Genomic DNA, 16,333 nt, shown 5'->3' on the forward strand with positions numbered 1-16,333 from the left:
TTTATTTTTTCATATTCAGCATATTATGAATTGTATTTAAACTTTTGATTTATATTTTAATAAAGAGTCGCAACTACACCTGCCCAGTAGTAAACTACTATTATTTTGACAATATAAATACAACTTTATTCAGTTTGAGGGATCCATTTACATAACTTGGAGTTACAACAGCTGCAGGTATCTGTGCTTTTGGGGGCTACGTCCGCTGGAGCGCTGACGGTGTCGCTTCCGTTTCTCCGTTGGCTTGAGCAGTTCCGTCGCCTTGCTCACGATGGCCGGAACTCCGGATGTGTCAGCGGAATCATCTGGCTCGGAGGCTGGAAGCGGTGTGGTCACCGCCGCATCATCCTCCTTGTCAAAATCTTCAGCAGAGTCCTCAGCCTCATCACTCTCGTGGTCATCACCCACAATGCTATCTGGCTGTTCTGAGCTGGGTGGCGACGGAGTGCTACTCGAGAAATTCAACTTGCCCGATCTTTCCGATTGCACTTCTGTGGTGGGAGCAGCTTCTGTTGTCGAGGAGGAGGCAGCGTCCTGGTTGAATTTGAAGACGCGCTGGAAAAAATTACCATTTTGCGTTGGAGCAGCGGGAGCTGGTGCTCCCAGAACTCTGTTGAAAGGATTGAAAGGATTGAGGGCTCCGAAGGGTCCGAATGGGTTCATTCCCATTCCAAGCTGCATGCCCATGCCAAAGGGGCCACCCACCTGGTGCTCCATGTCGTATCCCTGTCCTCCCATCTGGGGCGCCATGCCAAAAGGACTTCCCAGCTGTGCTCCCAGCCCAAATCCACCACCAAAGGGACCTGGTGGTGGCGCTCTGGGAAGCCCAAAGTAGGGAGTGGGTGCTCGTTGAGCGTAGCAGGGCATGCTTATAATGACCGGTTGGAAGCTCGGACAGGTGGTACTGTAGCTCACCCCGTTGTCCAGTGGACATTGGATTGTTGGTGCTGTGGGAGAACATCCATTGCAATATGTGTTGGCAGAGGGCGTCACATCTGCTTGGGAATAGGTTGGAGGTGGTGGCGGCAGAGTGGGTGGGGCAGGAGCCTCTGGGTATTGGCTGTTGTATGGGCTGTAGCCAGGAGCCATTTGTCCCAACATGGGCTCATCCTGGTTGCCCACCGGTGCTTCCTGTGTGGGGCGTCTTTCGTCTCCCAAGCTGCTGTAGAATGCCTTCATAACCGGATCGTTTTCGGGATCCTGCGTCTGCGACAACGGCACCCACATTAACTGATCTTCTGGTCTCGGTTGATTCACTGGCCTACGGTACTGCTGTTGGAGCTCCTCTCGCCTAAAACCCACATCCGGCACTGCTAGCACCTCCTCGTCGAAAGTGAATCGATGTCTACTGTTTCCGGCTACTGGGTTCTCTGTGGGGCGACTTGGCGACCTCGCAAATGCTGCAGGATCATACGAAGCGGCCGTGGACGCTGGGCCTGGGCCAGCTGAAACTCCTTGTGGAGCTGCTGGCGGGCTGCCCTCAATTGGGTGATGAAATTCTGGCACGCCAGCTGACTGCGCTGCAGGTGCAGTTGGAGGGGCTGCAATAGGGCCTCCGTAGAATCCGTACTGGGCGTGGGGCTGATGCTGCTGAGGATTAGGCTGCTGGTGGAGCTTCTCCTGGTATGACGACGGACCCGCTGGCTGGACTTGGTGAATGCGAGTGGGATCTTCTGTGACTGCCTGCTGGGGATATGACCCGCCCTCATAGGCGGGAAACACGGGAAAGTTGTGACCGAAATCATGATGTTCAGCGGTTTGAGGGTTAAACGGAGGCATGTGCTCCATGGAGGGTTGATTCTCGATGGCGGGTTCTGTGGACTTCGCTCCGTGGCACATGTAGAATGGCTCCCCCTGGCCACCTTGGTTTCTGACCTCCACACAACTCTGCTGGCTACTGTCGCCACCGAAGTTGGCTCCCCGGCACATATAATACGGCTCATCCTGCGGACTACTTGGCCTGATCTCCACGCAGATGGTGGTCATGGTGCGTTTGCTGCGCTGCAGTAGATCCCTCGAAGCTGGGCTGACCTCATGTCCGGATGCAGTTGCTCCTGGCATCACCGTTAGCCCAATGGCCAGGCATGCCCAAAGTAAGATCAGCTTCAAGGCCTGTGGTTGGATATCCATGTTCTTCTTCCGCTCACTAACTTCCGTTTGCCGATGGGCAGCGCTTTTATAGTCTTGAACCCTCTGCTGAGGATGGAGATCCATTAAAAGGTGCCTTCCAACTTCCACAACTTACCCAACTGAGTTCCCCGAAGCGGTCTTTTGTAATTTTCCTCTTTTGTCTGAATTGTGTTTCCTCTATTAACCGCGTTATTCTGGTAGATTGCACTGGTAATCGGAGTTTTATTCACTTGAAAATCGTATCACTGAATAAAAACCAATGCAGACACCAATTTTAAACGGACCTGGCCAAAAGGGGTTCGAATCGTAACCAAAATACACTTCCATGTGAAAAGTTTAAAGGAATTCAAACCGAACCAGTGGATGTTTGTAAAAAGATAAGGATTATTTATATAAATATATATTCCAGAAAAACTATGTATTTTAGGACGATACCTAAGAGGAAGCAAGCTTTATAACATGCTTTCTTTGTAATATGTTCATCTTGTATTTCTTACTAATATGGTAATATTTTTATGGTAATAGAGCATTTGGATTCATACTTCAAAATTTTCAATCACTTCGATTTCAGCTGATTCCTGCAAATTTCGACCAGCGTTTTCGTTTGGCATGGTGGACAGTTCAACAAACTCCTCAGGTTTCTTTCGATTTTAGAGTGATCAGCACTTTCGTAAAGTGTGCGGAACATATGACACACAAGTGTTTGCTGGTTGCCCGACATTAGCCAAATCGGTCAGTCGGTCAGAGAGTGTTAGATTGTCGGGAGTGACGGCCACTTCATAGTAACTGACCTGACCCACTTGTAAGACAACGCGGGAGTGGCCTCCAGTACCCCGGGATGACTAATGAACCCTTATGAATGTGGGGGTGCGTGTTTAATGGTCTTTAAACTAAGTCAATTCTGTTTCACCATTAACTTGGTACTTCAATCAAGTGACCATACTTGAGTTTCAAGAACTCACATCCTGGGATATCCTTTCTTGTATAAATAAAAAGAGAAACTAGTCCAATCGCAGACACCTGTTGATATGTCGTCTATTTCATGCAATAGTAACACTTAAACTGTAGCTTCCTAAACACATTGCAAACAATTCCAAACAAACAATTCCAAACATACAATTCCACTTACCGACCAAATTACGAGTTTACAATGGACAAGGCTGAGCGCGACTACTGGCATCTTCGGTCCTTGGAAACCGAAGAGGAGCCGCGCTTTCCGCCAACAAACGTCGCTGATCCACTAACCGCACGCAATCTGTTCCAGCTCTACATCAACACCTTCATTGGAGCCAATCTGGCCGAGTCGTGTGTCTTCCCACTGGACGTGGCCAAGACCCGGATGCAGGTGGATGGCGAGCAGGCCAAGAAGACGGGCAGCGCGATGCCAACATTCCGGGCAACTCTTAGCAACATGATCCGAGTGGAGGGCTTCAAGTCGCTCTACGCCGGCTTCTCGGCAATGGTGACCCGAAACTTTATCTTCAACTCGTTACGTGTTGTTCTCTACGACGTTTTCCGGCGCCCTTTCCTCTACCAGAACGAGCGGAACGAGGAAGTGCTCAAGGTCTACATGGCGCTAGGCTGCAGCTTCACGGCGGGCTGCATTGCCCAGGCACTGGCCAATCCCTTCGACATCGTCAAGGTGCGAATGCAGACGGAGGGGCGCCGCCGCCAGCTGGGCTACGATGTGCGGGTGAACAGCATGGTGCAGGCCTTCGTGGACATCTACCGCCGCGGCGGACTGCCCAGCATGTGGAAGGGCGTGGGGCCCAGCTGCATGCGAGCTTGCCTGATGACTACCGGCGATGTGGGCAGCTACGATGTCAGCAAGCGCACCTTCAAGCGTCTGCTGGACTTGGAGGAAGGCCTGCCACTGCGCTTCGTGTCCTCCATGTGCGCCGGACTAACGGCATCCGTGCTCAGCACGCCGGCGGACGTGATCAAGTCGCGGATGATGAACCAGCCGGTGGACGAGAACGGCAAGAATCTCTACTACAAGAACTCCATGGACTGTCTTAGAAAGCTGGTCAGGGAGGAGGGTGTCCTCACGTTGTACAAGGGCCTCATGCCCACATGGTTTCGCCTGGGACCGTTCTCAGTGCTCTTTTGGCTGTCCGTAGAGCAGCTGCGTCAGTGGGAAGGCCAGAGTGGATTTTAGGAGCAAACTACCAATCTTACTATCGTATTTTGTATGTCTTTTAACACGCAATAAAAGGTGCAAGTCAAACCACCTATTATACCTATTATAAATATAACTTTAATCCAAATCGTATCCTGTAATATGAAATGATTTTGTTGTCTTTAATTTTGCTTTATTTTATTTTTTATATTCCAATGCACACAATAAACACTCAAGATATTTCTCTTAAATGGGAAAAGGCGTTAACACAGTCTTTAGGCCAGCAGAATGGGACAATTCGGAGGAGAAGGAAAGACCCAAGTTGGAGTACTTGGTGACCAACAAGAAGACTCCGCCGGTGGAACTCTACCTCACGGCATTCGCCTCCGCCTGCAGTGCCGAGATCGTCGGCTATCCCTTCGATATGTGCAAGACCCGGATGCAGATCCAGGGCGAGATCGCGAGCAGGGTGGGTCAGAAGGTCAAGTATCGGGGACTGCTGGCCACTGCCATGGGCATCGTCAGGGAGGAGGGTCTGCTGAAGCTCTACGGTGGCATATCCGCCATGGTGTTCCGCCACTCGCTCTTCAGTGGCATCAAAATGCTGACCTACGACTATATGCGTGAGAAGATGATCGTGCCCGACGAGGACGGCAGGCCGCAGCTATCCTTCCTGGGATCCTGCATCAGTGGCGTCGTGGCCGGCGCAACTGCCAGCTTACTAACCAATCCCACGGAACTGATTAAGATCCAGATGCAGATGGAGGGACAGCGGCGTCTAAGGGGCGAGCCTCACCGCATCCACAATGTGCTCCAGGCCCTGACTTCCATTTACAGGACGGCTGGTGTGGTGGGTCTGTGGAAGGGAACTGTTCCAAACACGTGGCGCTCGGCACTCGTGACCATAGGTGAGCCTTTGGGGATTTCAAATAGTTCGAGAACGTTGTGAGGGAGAATCAGGTGCAGATATGGGGTAACGGGTATCTGATAGTCGAGGCATTTCTGCCTACTTAGAAAATATCCTTTAGGGAGTGAGTTTAGTAGCTTTAAGCTTTTTTATTAATTATTTCCTTCCAAAGGGGACGTCAGCTGCTATGACTTTTGCAAACGGTTTCTGATTGCCGAGTTCGATCTGGTGGATAACCGAGAAGTCCAGTTCCTAGCCGCCATGACCGCCGGCGTAGCAGATGCCATTCTGAGCTTGCCGGCGGACGTGGTCAAGTCTCGGATCATGAATCAGCCAACCGATGAGCAGGGACGCGGCATTCATTACAAGGGCTCCCTGGATTGCTTAAGTAGGTTGGTTAGAGAGGAGGGCTTTTTGGCCATGTACAAGGGATTCATTCCATATTGGATGCGTGTCGGACCTGCCTCGGTGGTGTTCTGGATGACCTTCGAGCAGATTAGACGGTTTCGTGGCAGTGAAGGTTACTAGCAGTTTAAAATATAACAGAGTAAAATATCATTAATATCCTGGAGGAAAGTTGGTGGGAAAGTTAGAGGGATAAGCTCTTAAGTCAATCAGAACGAATTCCGTAGTTACTGGATAAACCTATTGGTATGCGGTGACCACATGGTTTATATGGGTAAGCTTTAATGACATTTGACTCAAGTTTGAGTGATTGAATGGCGACCAATGTTACTATGTTAGACAACCAGCCAAAACAGCGCTCAGAAAACGGTGGAAACTGAAATTAGCATATTTAATTGAATGAGCCAACGTGGAAACTACTCGCTGCCCGCGGCGAAAGATATTTGAATGCTCCGTTTGGAGATGAAAACAAGGCACACGCGCATCAAATTGCTACGATGCGATGCGCGAGCCAAAGGCCATATAATAAATAATAATGTTTGATTAATTTTACGGCTGATAAAAGTGGTCGGGCACCCTCGCCACTCCAGCGTTTTCCGTGATTAATTTGAGTTTTTACCAGAAGTAGCGAAAACGAATATTTCGAACATTTCGAGAGCGAAAGTGAGCATGTGTAGCCCAAATGTTGTCACTCATTCCTCGCCAGAAATTTCGGCAGCATTCAGATCAGACATTTGCTGGCATGGATGGATAATGTGGGTCAATGTCTTTTCGCTGGCAGCGGATGACAGGCGAGCAATAGTATGCAAAAACGACAATTACTGAAAGAAAGAAAAAGCAGCTGCGAAGTGGACGAGGCGCAGAGATAAATTAATAAATAAATATCTGTTTTTATTTATGAACATTTTTTTGGCGAAAAATAATTGCGCCGTTGCGTCAGCCATTTGAAACGATTGCCCGTCGACGAAAATAACCTGGCCAACCATCCAAACCATCCAATCGCACAGACCAAAAATGGCCAACGCAGCGCCGACTGCTGCTGTCTTCTAAAATAATTAAAAGAAACCATAAATGCACAGAGAATTGTTAATGCGACCATGAAATGACTTTGGGAACCGCGATAGGAGCGCGGTTCAACGATCCATTGATTTCCGATAGCCACGCCACCCAGAACCCACAAATTAAGACCCAAAACCAAACCAAAACCCAGATAGAAAGAACAATGCGCAAGGTGCTTACTTTTTGTGAGGAGCACACTCGGTTGTCTCACTCGCTTTTCATTTTAATAGTATTAAAGTATCGTATTTTATATGATTTATATCCATATATTTATGCATTCGGTTTTCATTTCAAGTTCTCCCTAGCTCGTATGAAAAATGTTTTCGGGGACTGTTGGCTGGGAATCGAGGGTATGGAGCTGGTCGGGAGACATGGTTGGGGGGTTCGATTGGATTGCTTTTGTGTGAGAGCGCGAAAGAAGACCTTTGATTTGAGTTTAGCTAAAACGTAGAAGCCATCAAATGATGGCCTACTCATTACGCTATCGTTAGGAAAATGCTGATAATGACAATAAATAGACCGGAGACCCGGGATCAGAATGAGTAATCCTAGTGCAGTCGATGGAAAATGGATAATGGCAAACACCGAACGGAGAGTGAGAGAGGCACCTACTTATAGACTGGCTGGCAATGGAAAACGGAATCTGAATATGAAACACCTACCATCCGATACTTCAGTTTTGGATATACCGTTCGGAGTTCTCCCCACTCGACGTCATGTGTATAAAAATTCACGATTCTTCCATTTGGGCTTCGTCCCTCCACCACCACATATATAAAAATAGAGCATCGTGGATCTCCACCAAATAGTTTACGTATATAAATATATATGTAGAGAGATATTTATTTATACTGGTTGCTACTCTCCATCTCTGCCCTTCTCCTCTCCTCTCAGTTCCCTTCGCATCCCTTCCTTTCCGGTCAAATCGAAATCTTCTCTCACTCACTCTTTCTATATAAAACCTGCGTGTGGATTTATGTACGAGTATACATAAACTGTATCGGTTGTGTAAATATTGCTATACAAAAAATCGTTCCAAAAAATGCCTGCGTTGCTTTGCGTTGTTGTTCTCGGTTGTTAATCTGTTAATTTTTCGATTTTTGGTTGGTTTGGTTGCATTTGCAGTTCTTTTCGCTTACAATTTAGGTTGCCGAATACATGTTCTTATCTTTTTTTGTGTTTCATTCTTTTTTTATGATTTTTTTGTTTTGTAAATTTCGTTCAAAGCTGAGGACTGAATTCTTAATTATTGATTGGGGCGTTTTATAGTTTTGTGTTTTCCTTTTATTTTTATCGTATAAACCAAAAAGTTTTAAATATAATAATGCAGAAATTTATAATTTTTTTGTAGTTGGGTAATTATTTGCGTTTTTTGACATTTTTTTTCTTTCAAGCATATGCATTTTTACTCGATCCATTTCCTCTGCTACACACAAAAAACCGCAAATTCTTTCTTGGCCGTTGGTTTTTCTTTTCCCATAAATTTAAATATTAATAATTACTTTTTATGTGTTATTAGTTCATTTACGGTTCGCTCTTATCAAATTTGTTGCTGCTGTTGTTGTAGTTGTAGTTGTTGGTGTGTGTGTGTGTGTTGTGGTTGATGGGGGTGTTTGTGTTGATCTATTCTCCTAGTACCCGCAAGTAATCAGATAATCTCCAAGTTTCTCTACCACGGAAGCGGCCTGCTGGGGCTGAACGGGATCCTCGTAGATGGAAACGATCACGGCTGCAAGAGATGAAAAAACAAAGAAGATGCATTAGGAATTGGTCTATCAGTGAGATGTAAATAGATATAGGTGGGGAATCCTACATGTACTCATATGGATATTCCTAGTAAAGGGAATATATATTTCTCCCATTTGCCTCCCTAAATACCCTATATATCTACACTACACTATCCGTTGGTAAACATTTTCAACGCCATTGTCACATCAGACATTTATTACATTTCGCAGCGGTCCGTCCGCTTGACAAAGCTCTCGAAAGCGAGGAGAAAGCCACCATCAGCGGCGGAGAAATAAGAACTAACCGTTGCTTTACAACAGCAGTAGGCAGCAGCAGCATCTCCACCACGGGCAGCTGGAAATTATGAATAAAGCGATCAATAAAGAGCGCGCCAGTCCGCCGCAATCCCAGGTGAAAACTGGACGGACGACTGGACAACTCGAGAGCAAACGAGAACGGACCCGATTGACAGGTCTCGAGTTGAGTGGCTAGGCTAATGCATTAATCAAATGAGCAGCCAACTCTGATGGACACCCAATTGTTTGTGTGTCGAGTTGGGACGCCAGCTCAGCAGCCGAATCGAATCATATCGCCCGGGGGTCAATAAACCTCGTTCGTACCCACGAGCCTTTCTAGCCGATGAGCCAGAAGAGCGGCACATTCGGAACACCACCTCCGGTGACCTGTCGGCGGCTATCAACAGTTTGCGGGAGAGCCCACAAGTCAATAGTGAATTCAATAGGTGATAACACCAGTCTATTTACATGCCAATTATGACCATAACAAACCTCAACTTGTTAATAACGCTAGTTTCCCACAGCTTGTATGTTTTATATACATATGTATGTATAAGATAATTTATATATATAGTGCCTAGCAGCGTTTAATGGTTCAAATTCCAATGAATTCCATTATTCATTTATTTGTGTTTTAGCAGATCAATGAATATGTATCTATGGTTTGAACAATAGAACTATGAAGTTAGCTAAATCAATTCAACTTAGCTACCTGCTGAAACCATATTTTAAACAGCAGCAGTGGCGTATAAAATCTGAAATTGTTAGCTTTGCATTCTCCCCAGGCAAACAGTTTTTCGAGCATGACAAACAAAACAAGGTCTTATCGAGAGTTGTTTAGCTCAAAAGTGACTATTTGGTGAGACATTTAAGGCGACTTACATAGGCAACGCTCCAGCAAATCTGGCTGGTGGGTCAGTCGGGTGGTAATTCGAGTAGGGCGCAAGGTGCAGCAGTGCACCAATGCAACAATGTGGCAGTGCGAACGAAGCAGCTGATCAGCTGGGAGGAGACTTTGGAACACGAGTCACAAGACAGCAGTTACTACCATAATGGGCCGCCCGCTGACCAGGTCCAAAGCGGACCAGGGCAAGAGCCAAGGAGGAGCGGCGAGCTGACAGCAGACAGCATTTGCCATTTGTGGCCAATTTTTCTATTTTTACGCCACTGTCTCGGCGTTTGGCTGCACAGCACACACTCACACGCACCGTGCAACACATTTGCACTTGAAATGGATTATGGCAATAACCTTGAGCTTGTGGATGCAGCGGTGGGCGGCGGGTGGCGGCGGTGCTGGTGGGCTGGCCGCCTTGTCCGTGTTGACGTGAAAATGTGTGTGAGTGCGAGTGTGTGTGTGTGTGTGTGCCAGTGCGCAACAGTTGCCGCAAAAACTGTACAAATATGGAAGCGCGGCTGGCGCGTCAGCAAACAAACTGGTCGTCGTCGTAGACGTAAACAGCGAAAACAAAAAACCAAATTGGCCGAGAGAGCGCGAATGGGGTTTTCAAACATTTGGCCATCTCGAGAGGCTGAAAAAAAAACAATGAGGCATCACTGCTCGTTGACCCCGAAAATGGAGCAAGGCATCAACAGCAGCAGCGACCGTAAAATCGTAATGATAACTCTCATTTTCCTTGAAATCTTCGCGCTAAATGTCACAGATTTGAAAGCTGAGAAAGATCCTAAGTAGGTTTTTCCAAACTCACTCAAAACCAACGGGCGAGAAATCGCTCAATAGAACTTTCGAATTCATTTTACGGCCTAACTTATCTATCTGCTTTTGGTGTGTTGGGCTTTGGATTAAATTCTTTTCACCAGCGATAAGTCACATAAGTCTGTGAGAACGAGTGGCATTAAACATTTTGTAGAATGTCTTTTCCCGCTTGCTTTGGCTCCGGTTATAAAAAGAAACATCTGATAATGGTTATCGGGGTGGGGCAGACAACGCATCGATAACAGCGGAACCACTTTGCAGAAATTTCCACGCTCAAACTAGAATTGTTAGTTTCCATAAAACTGGATGGCAAAACTTTACTACTTTCGGTTTGCATAAATTGCGTGCTTTTAATGTATCTTTTTTTTTACATATTTAAGCTAATTTACTGCAGGCAACTGACGAAACCTTATAAAAAGTTAAACCACAATCAAACAAATATCAACCAACAAGCATCAAGTTTCTAAAATTAATATAAACTTTTAAAATCCAACTACTAAGTAAGTCGATCTCTGTTTTCCTTTTCTGCTCAAAATGGATTGGCCTATCTTCAGGAAATAAACCTTAAAACGGCAAACAGATTAGTAATGTCGAAACTGTGAGTAATCTGATCAAATTAGGGGAAACACAGTCAGAACCAATGAATCACAATACATTTTTGGCATAATTAAACCTTTTTGTACGAATAGATTCGATAAGATTTAGCTAAATAAAATGACGTACAACATATTTAATCTACTAAAATTAAAATGAGTTCAAAACAAAAAATAATAAACAATTACTGAGCAATTGGATTAAACCTTCTGCATGTGATTGTGGTTTCGTTCCTAACGCAATAAACCAAGAATTTGATATACATTAAGATACATTTCTTAAAGAAAGATCTTTCAAGCTAACCAATTGCAAACATGTGTGCTAACTGAACTGCAGTAAAGCAGTCAAAAGTGATAAGCGGAAAACTTTCTGACTTGGAAAATTTATCGCAGAGTGGCGGAGGATTACATGAGTAGACCTACTTATTTGAATGCTAACTCACCTTGTGTTGTCTTCATGCAGTGCACTCCGCTCCGGCCGAGCTTGGCGCGCACCACGCGGTCTGTGCCGGAAAGGTAAATGTACCGCTGGCCGGCGAGTGTCACGCCGTTGCTGGTGAGACCGTCCTGCTGGTCAAAGCCGCTGATCAGTTTGGAGAGCTCCTCTTTTGTCACCTGCAAGAGATGGTGAGGAAAGTTTGGAGTTAGTGGCCGCTGATTGTGGATAGTTGTTTTGTAGTAATAAGGTGGACTAGCGGTCATGTTGGTCTTTAGTTAACCATATGCATTAGAAATCGGTAAACTCATTGCATGAATCAGAAACCAGTCCCTAATAAATGCAACTATATTGCAAAGTTTAATCCAATCAGATTGAGCGAGAATTTCATCATATTGCGTTGATTCCAATCGTCATTTTGAAAAAGGTTCAACAATTCAAAGGACCCTAAGAGAGCAATAAAGCGAACATTTTGAACGGTGGTATGAAATATTGGTTGTGTTGGTTCCAAACTAATGGGTAGTAGCCTGCGGGGGAGGTTGCATGTTTTCGGGGAAAAAAGACATGCGAGACATGTGTGTAAAGTAAAACCTTCTGTTGAAATATCGCACTAATCAGCTGCAGACGACCCACGCAAACAAAGGCAAACCCACCACCACCACCACAATAAGCACCACCACCGCGAGCAAACCACCACCCATTTGAAAACAGTTGGCACCATCGACGACGACTGCCAACTCATTAGCAAATGTGGTCCACTCGATACCAGGGTGGAAACAGAGGGGTGTGGCACACGGAGGCTGCGGAGTTGGCTAAGGGATATGATACTGTGGGACTCGGGATGTGTGCCCGTCTTGATTTTTTGGATTTTAAAAACAAGTTTTGCACACTTGAGCGACTTGTCCGTTCAGAGAGAGCCGAGAGAACAAAAGAGATGGAGACAAAGAGGGAGAGAGAGAGTCGCACCAATGTCAATAGCCTTGGTAACAAGTTGGCAGCCCCATCCCCCAGGTAACAGCTGCTTTTGCCGGGGGGTGAGGTGGGAAATTAATTTGAAAATCTCGCACAACCGATAGTTACTCATTTGCGGCTGCCGAACGGTGACACATCCGACTGCCACTCGAATTGGGCATCGAGAAGTTTCCATTGAGCGCAACTCGCGTCGCGTGAGAGAAAGAAATGCGAAGAGGAGAGCAGAGCAGAAGAGCAGTAGAGTCGCGAAAAGCCGGTTTTGCGTAGACAGATATGCCAAAAACGTTAATAACTAAGCGGAGCTCATTATGCGGCGATAGCGAAAATTCCACAAGTGCCAAAAAACGTATTCACCATCTCCTAAATTGGTAGTTTTTCAATGAATGAATATGGCACAAGATGGCACTCAGATTCTGTCACCCAAAGTCGTTTTTCTCAATGCAAAGCCATGTATATAAAAGTGTTTATCATAAACATTAACTAGCAGCCCAAAAACACAACTCTCTCGCAAGGTCCAGCGCAGCGCAGCTGATCAATCGGAAAAGGAAAAAGCTAAGTAGTATTCACAATGATTCATGCGAATCAAGATCGAAACTGGGTAACTTGGGTAATGCGAAGTTGGGAAAAACAACAAAGGCAGCTGCGAAGGCAGCGAGAGATAATAAAACGAAAGTGATGCGCGTGCAGAAATGTCAGGTAGATAAAAGAAAGAGTGTGATGGTGAGGTGACGTAGGCAGCGGATCGAATTTGGCCAAAATCGGTTCCTAATCTAATAAGCGGCGAGAAGAACTTCATTCGACGGACAAAGCACTAGGGAGTGGCAGCCCGCATCGAGTGGAATCTCGCTGGGAGAGCGAGCAGGATAAGAGCACATGGAGTCGGAGTTGGATTCGTATTTGTATTCGGATTCGGAGTCGACAGGAAGTTGCACACGCACACACACACACAGCCACAAAAGGGCGAAAACGTGGCGCGCATACGAGAAATACTCAGAGCATTCGCATTCGAAGGTAGCAGATTCAGATTCAGAATCGAAATCAGTAGCAGAAGCCGAAGCGGAGTCAACTCCACTCAATTCGATTCACTCTGCGCTGGTGACGCGGCATCGCATGCTCAAGATATTTTCTGTACTTCTGTTCTGTTCGTTTCATTTCGGTTCTGTTCTGTTCTGTTTGGTTCTGTATTTCGCTCCGATAAAGAGCATTTATTTTGGCCGTCGGCGCAGAGGAAGCGGTCCGTCTGTATTGAGTGCGATAAAGGCGAGCGATAGCGAAGGGGTGGGGCTGCTGCCAGGCGCCTGTGGGCTGCATTATCAGGAACCAGTGTTGCACAGCACCGCAGACATCCGAACCGGCTGCGCTGATATCAGATTTCCCGCACCCGCCGTTCCCCGCCTCTTCACCACACACTCATCGCCGCTTGCAAGTGCATTGTTGATTACCGCGAAGCGAAGCTGCACCTCCTGAGTCACCGATAAACAGAAATCCATCCGTATCGGCTAGGTCGCCCAATTGGTCTCCCTGCTCCGAGTGGGTTGCATGATCACGCACACTCCCTGAAAAGCGTAGGCGGGTAGGAGAGGTAGCGGGCCTGCGCAGGAGTGGCGCTGCAGGGGGTGAAACTGACAAGGGCGAGTGCGGGGGCCGGCTGAAGGGGTGGGAGTTGCTCTTTATCAAATGAAAGTTATCATGGCGGCCGCGAGAGGGAGACAGCGCGAGAGTCACACCCTTGAACTTGCGAAAATTCATTGTCAACTATCCGTTTTCCCGTCCGTATTCCATTCGATGGGTTTTCCCACCCGCTTTCCGTCCATTCCGTTCGTCGTACTCACCTCAAAGCCATTGGACTGCGCCCAAATGTTGCCGTCGTGGCCGGCGATGCACGCCTTGGTCACGCACTGCGAGGCCAGGAGTTGGTTGTCCACATAATCTTGCCAGCTCATGGTGCTTTGTTTGTCGTGGGTGCGGATTAAGTTGAACTGATATATATGGATCTGGATATGGATCGCTGTTGCTTTACCGCACGGCGAGTCGCACTTTCGTTTCGGGGGTCACACGAAATTGGCAGGGAGACAAAGAAAAACCGCAACACCGACGATTTTTTCTTGGGGTAACTTACTTCCAACTGCAACGAGAGGTGGAGAAAGAGAAAGAGAGAGAGATGGATTAACATTTATCAAATCGTATCGTATTTTATCATGCGGCAGTGGGTGTTGCATCCGCCCTTGACAAATTAATGGGTATCGGCGGATTTGTGTTATGCACATATATGCATATATATCTTGTGATTTTGATTGTAGTGCATTGCACAAAGCGCCGAATTTTCCGCCTCCGAAAAACTCACATATACACACACACACGCACGGGGGATGAGACCAAGAGCAAGACCAAGACCAAGGAGACCAAGACAGACAGAAACAGAAACCGTACGCCGCAGCTCCACACACACGTCCGACTCGCTGGGAATTTTCGAAGCGTTCGAGGCGGATTTCAAAAGTCGAATGAGCGCAAAGCAGAACCATAAACCGATTTTGAATTTGAGAAAACCTACTCGAGAGAGTGAGAGAAAGAGAGAGAGTGGCGAAAGAGTGCGCGCTGCAGGGGGCTGCTTGCCTTGCTTCTGCTCCAAAGCGCTCAATTTCAAGCCGTGAGTCACCCGTTCACTCACCCACTGCTACTGCTTTCGAGTGGGGCAGAGAGTGAGCGAGCGAGAGCCGTAGCCAGGGCGAGTGCAACGGTGCGGCTGGAGTGGGTGTGCGAGCGAGACGGTCGTACGAGGCGGGCCGTTATTAATCAGCCGGCTGCGGACAATGCAAATGAGCGAGTGAGAGCAGACGATGACTCAACGGCGGCTCTCCGAGTGAGTGTTATGAATCGCCACTTTGTTGGCCGGCACTGAGTAACTGTCATAAATTAAAAATAGCCTTTAATTTCAACGCCTATATGTTCGAATCCCATCTCACGTATCATAATGTGTCTCGCTGCACCGCACCCGCAATATGTGTGTTAGCATTGGCTGCTTGACAAATCGAATGGAATACCGAGTACCGAATGCCGTATGCCGAATACCGACCGGCTGCTGCTGAACTTTTCCCACTTAATTTTTTGCACACTTATACACACAGGCATACACACACACCCGCAGACGGCGACGCACAGCCAACGCGGTTGGCCAAGTAGCCCGTACATGTGTGGGTTTTCGCCATTTAAGGAGTGCACCCAGCACGAAAGTCGCTTTGTTCGCAATTTACCCAAATTGTTGGTCGGTTTTCGATTTTTGTCGAACCACCCCACGTACAGTAATCCTAGAGAAATCTCTTTCTAAACGGATTTCCAGGAAACCCACGGCACTCACACTGTTCACACGCTGCGGTAAAAAATCAGAGTGACCGTCGACAAGCGGTAGTGCTGGAACACAAGTCGCTCTTCGTTCGAAACAATCGATGTGTGCAGAAATTCGATCACGATATTCTTCGAAGTCGATTGTATTCGCTGTTTGCCTTCCTAAGTCCCGGTTAGACCAGCGCAAGGAAAAGTTTAAATTTACTTCCACATTCGATGAGATTACTGGATTTAAACTTAAAACGATTCAAAAGAACACTGGCCGGTTCCTTTCCCACGATTAAAAATAACAGTTCGCTGAATACCCTCATATGTAAAACTCTATACTTTTATATTTGTGTGATATGATTCAAATAAGATGGGTGTTCAAATAGTTTACTTTGAAAAAATTTGTATACTACAATTAAGGCTTCACAACAAAAAAATTTAAATTATTTTGGAAAACAATAGTACAATCAAATTTATGAACCAAATTTTAAATATTTATACTTTTGGAAAACTTTGATGGGCAGTAATATCGATAGCAAATAAAATAGCGAAGTCAGGAACCCGAGCTCTTGGTGTGTAGCCCTGAACTTCAGGTGGCACCTCCAAAGTCACGTAAAAATGTGCAAAATAACAAAAATTGAATG

At 46.5% G+C, this 16,333-nt stretch overlaps 4 protein-coding genes across 6 annotated transcripts; 2 read left to right on the plus strand and 2 right to left on the minus strand.

Moving 5' to 3' along the window:
• Positions 1 to 79: 79 nt before the first annotated feature.
• Positions 80 to 2,384, minus strand: LOC117150840 (zinc finger CCHC domain-containing protein 2). 2 transcript variants are annotated; one of them, XM_033317909.1, is made up of 2 exons: positions 2,246 to 2,384; positions 80 to 2,193 (listed from the first exon to the last, which is right to left on the minus strand). In XM_033317909.1, exon 2 carries the CDS (start codon positions 2,128 to 2,130, stop codon positions 163 to 165), a length of 1,968 nt encoding a protein of 655 aa, XP_033173800.1. In that variant the 5' UTR covers positions 2,131 to 2,193; positions 2,246 to 2,384; the 3' UTR covers positions 80 to 162. The 2 variants fall into 2 exon arrangements, with proteins under 2 accessions (XP_033173800.1, XP_033173799.1); XM_033317908.1 differs by having other exon boundaries at positions 80 to 2,196.
• A 796-nt stretch (positions 2,385 to 3,180) lies between these two features.
• On the plus strand, positions 3,181 to 4,394 carry LOC117136354 (mitochondrial uncoupling protein 4C). The gene has a single exon (XM_033297222.1). It carries the CDS (start codon positions 3,281 to 3,283, stop codon positions 4,286 to 4,288), a length of 1,008 nt encoding a protein of 335 aa, XP_033153113.1. The 5' UTR covers positions 3,181 to 3,280; the 3' UTR covers positions 4,289 to 4,394.
• A 60-nt stretch (positions 4,395 to 4,454) lies between these two features.
• LOC117136344 (mitochondrial uncoupling protein 4) lies at positions 4,455 to 5,720 on the plus strand. Its single transcript, XM_033297212.1, has 2 exons — positions 4,455 to 5,157; positions 5,329 to 5,720. The coding sequence occupies exons 1-2, from the start codon at positions 4,500 to 4,502 to the stop codon at positions 5,682 to 5,684; spliced, it is 1,014 nt and encodes a 337-aa protein (XP_033153103.1). The 5' UTR covers positions 4,455 to 4,499; the 3' UTR covers positions 5,685 to 5,720.
• Positions 5,721 to 7,998: 2,278 nt separating this feature from the next.
• LOC117136360 (profilin) lies at positions 7,999 to 15,800 on the minus strand. 2 transcript variants are annotated; one of them, XM_033297245.1, is made up of 4 exons: positions 15,715 to 15,800; positions 14,192 to 14,484; positions 11,395 to 11,566; positions 7,999 to 8,349 (listed from the first exon to the last, which is right to left on the minus strand). In XM_033297245.1, the coding sequence occupies exons 2-4, from the start codon at positions 14,300 to 14,302 to the stop codon at positions 8,252 to 8,254; spliced, it is 381 nt and encodes a 126-aa protein (XP_033153136.1). In that variant the 5' UTR covers positions 14,303 to 14,484; positions 15,715 to 15,800; the 3' UTR covers positions 7,999 to 8,251. The 2 variants fall into 2 exon arrangements, with proteins under 2 accessions (XP_033153136.1, XP_033153126.1); XM_033297235.1 differs by lacking the exon at positions 15,715 to 15,800 and adding an exon at positions 14,704 to 14,860.
• Positions 15,801 to 16,333: the final 533 nt, after the last annotated feature.

Source organism: Drosophila mauritiana, chromosome 2L (assembly GCF_004382145.1).
Source record: "Drosophila mauritiana strain mau12 chromosome 2L, ASM438214v1, whole genome shotgun sequence".
NCBI lineage: Eukaryota > Metazoa > Arthropoda > Insecta > Diptera > Drosophilidae > Drosophila > Drosophila mauritiana.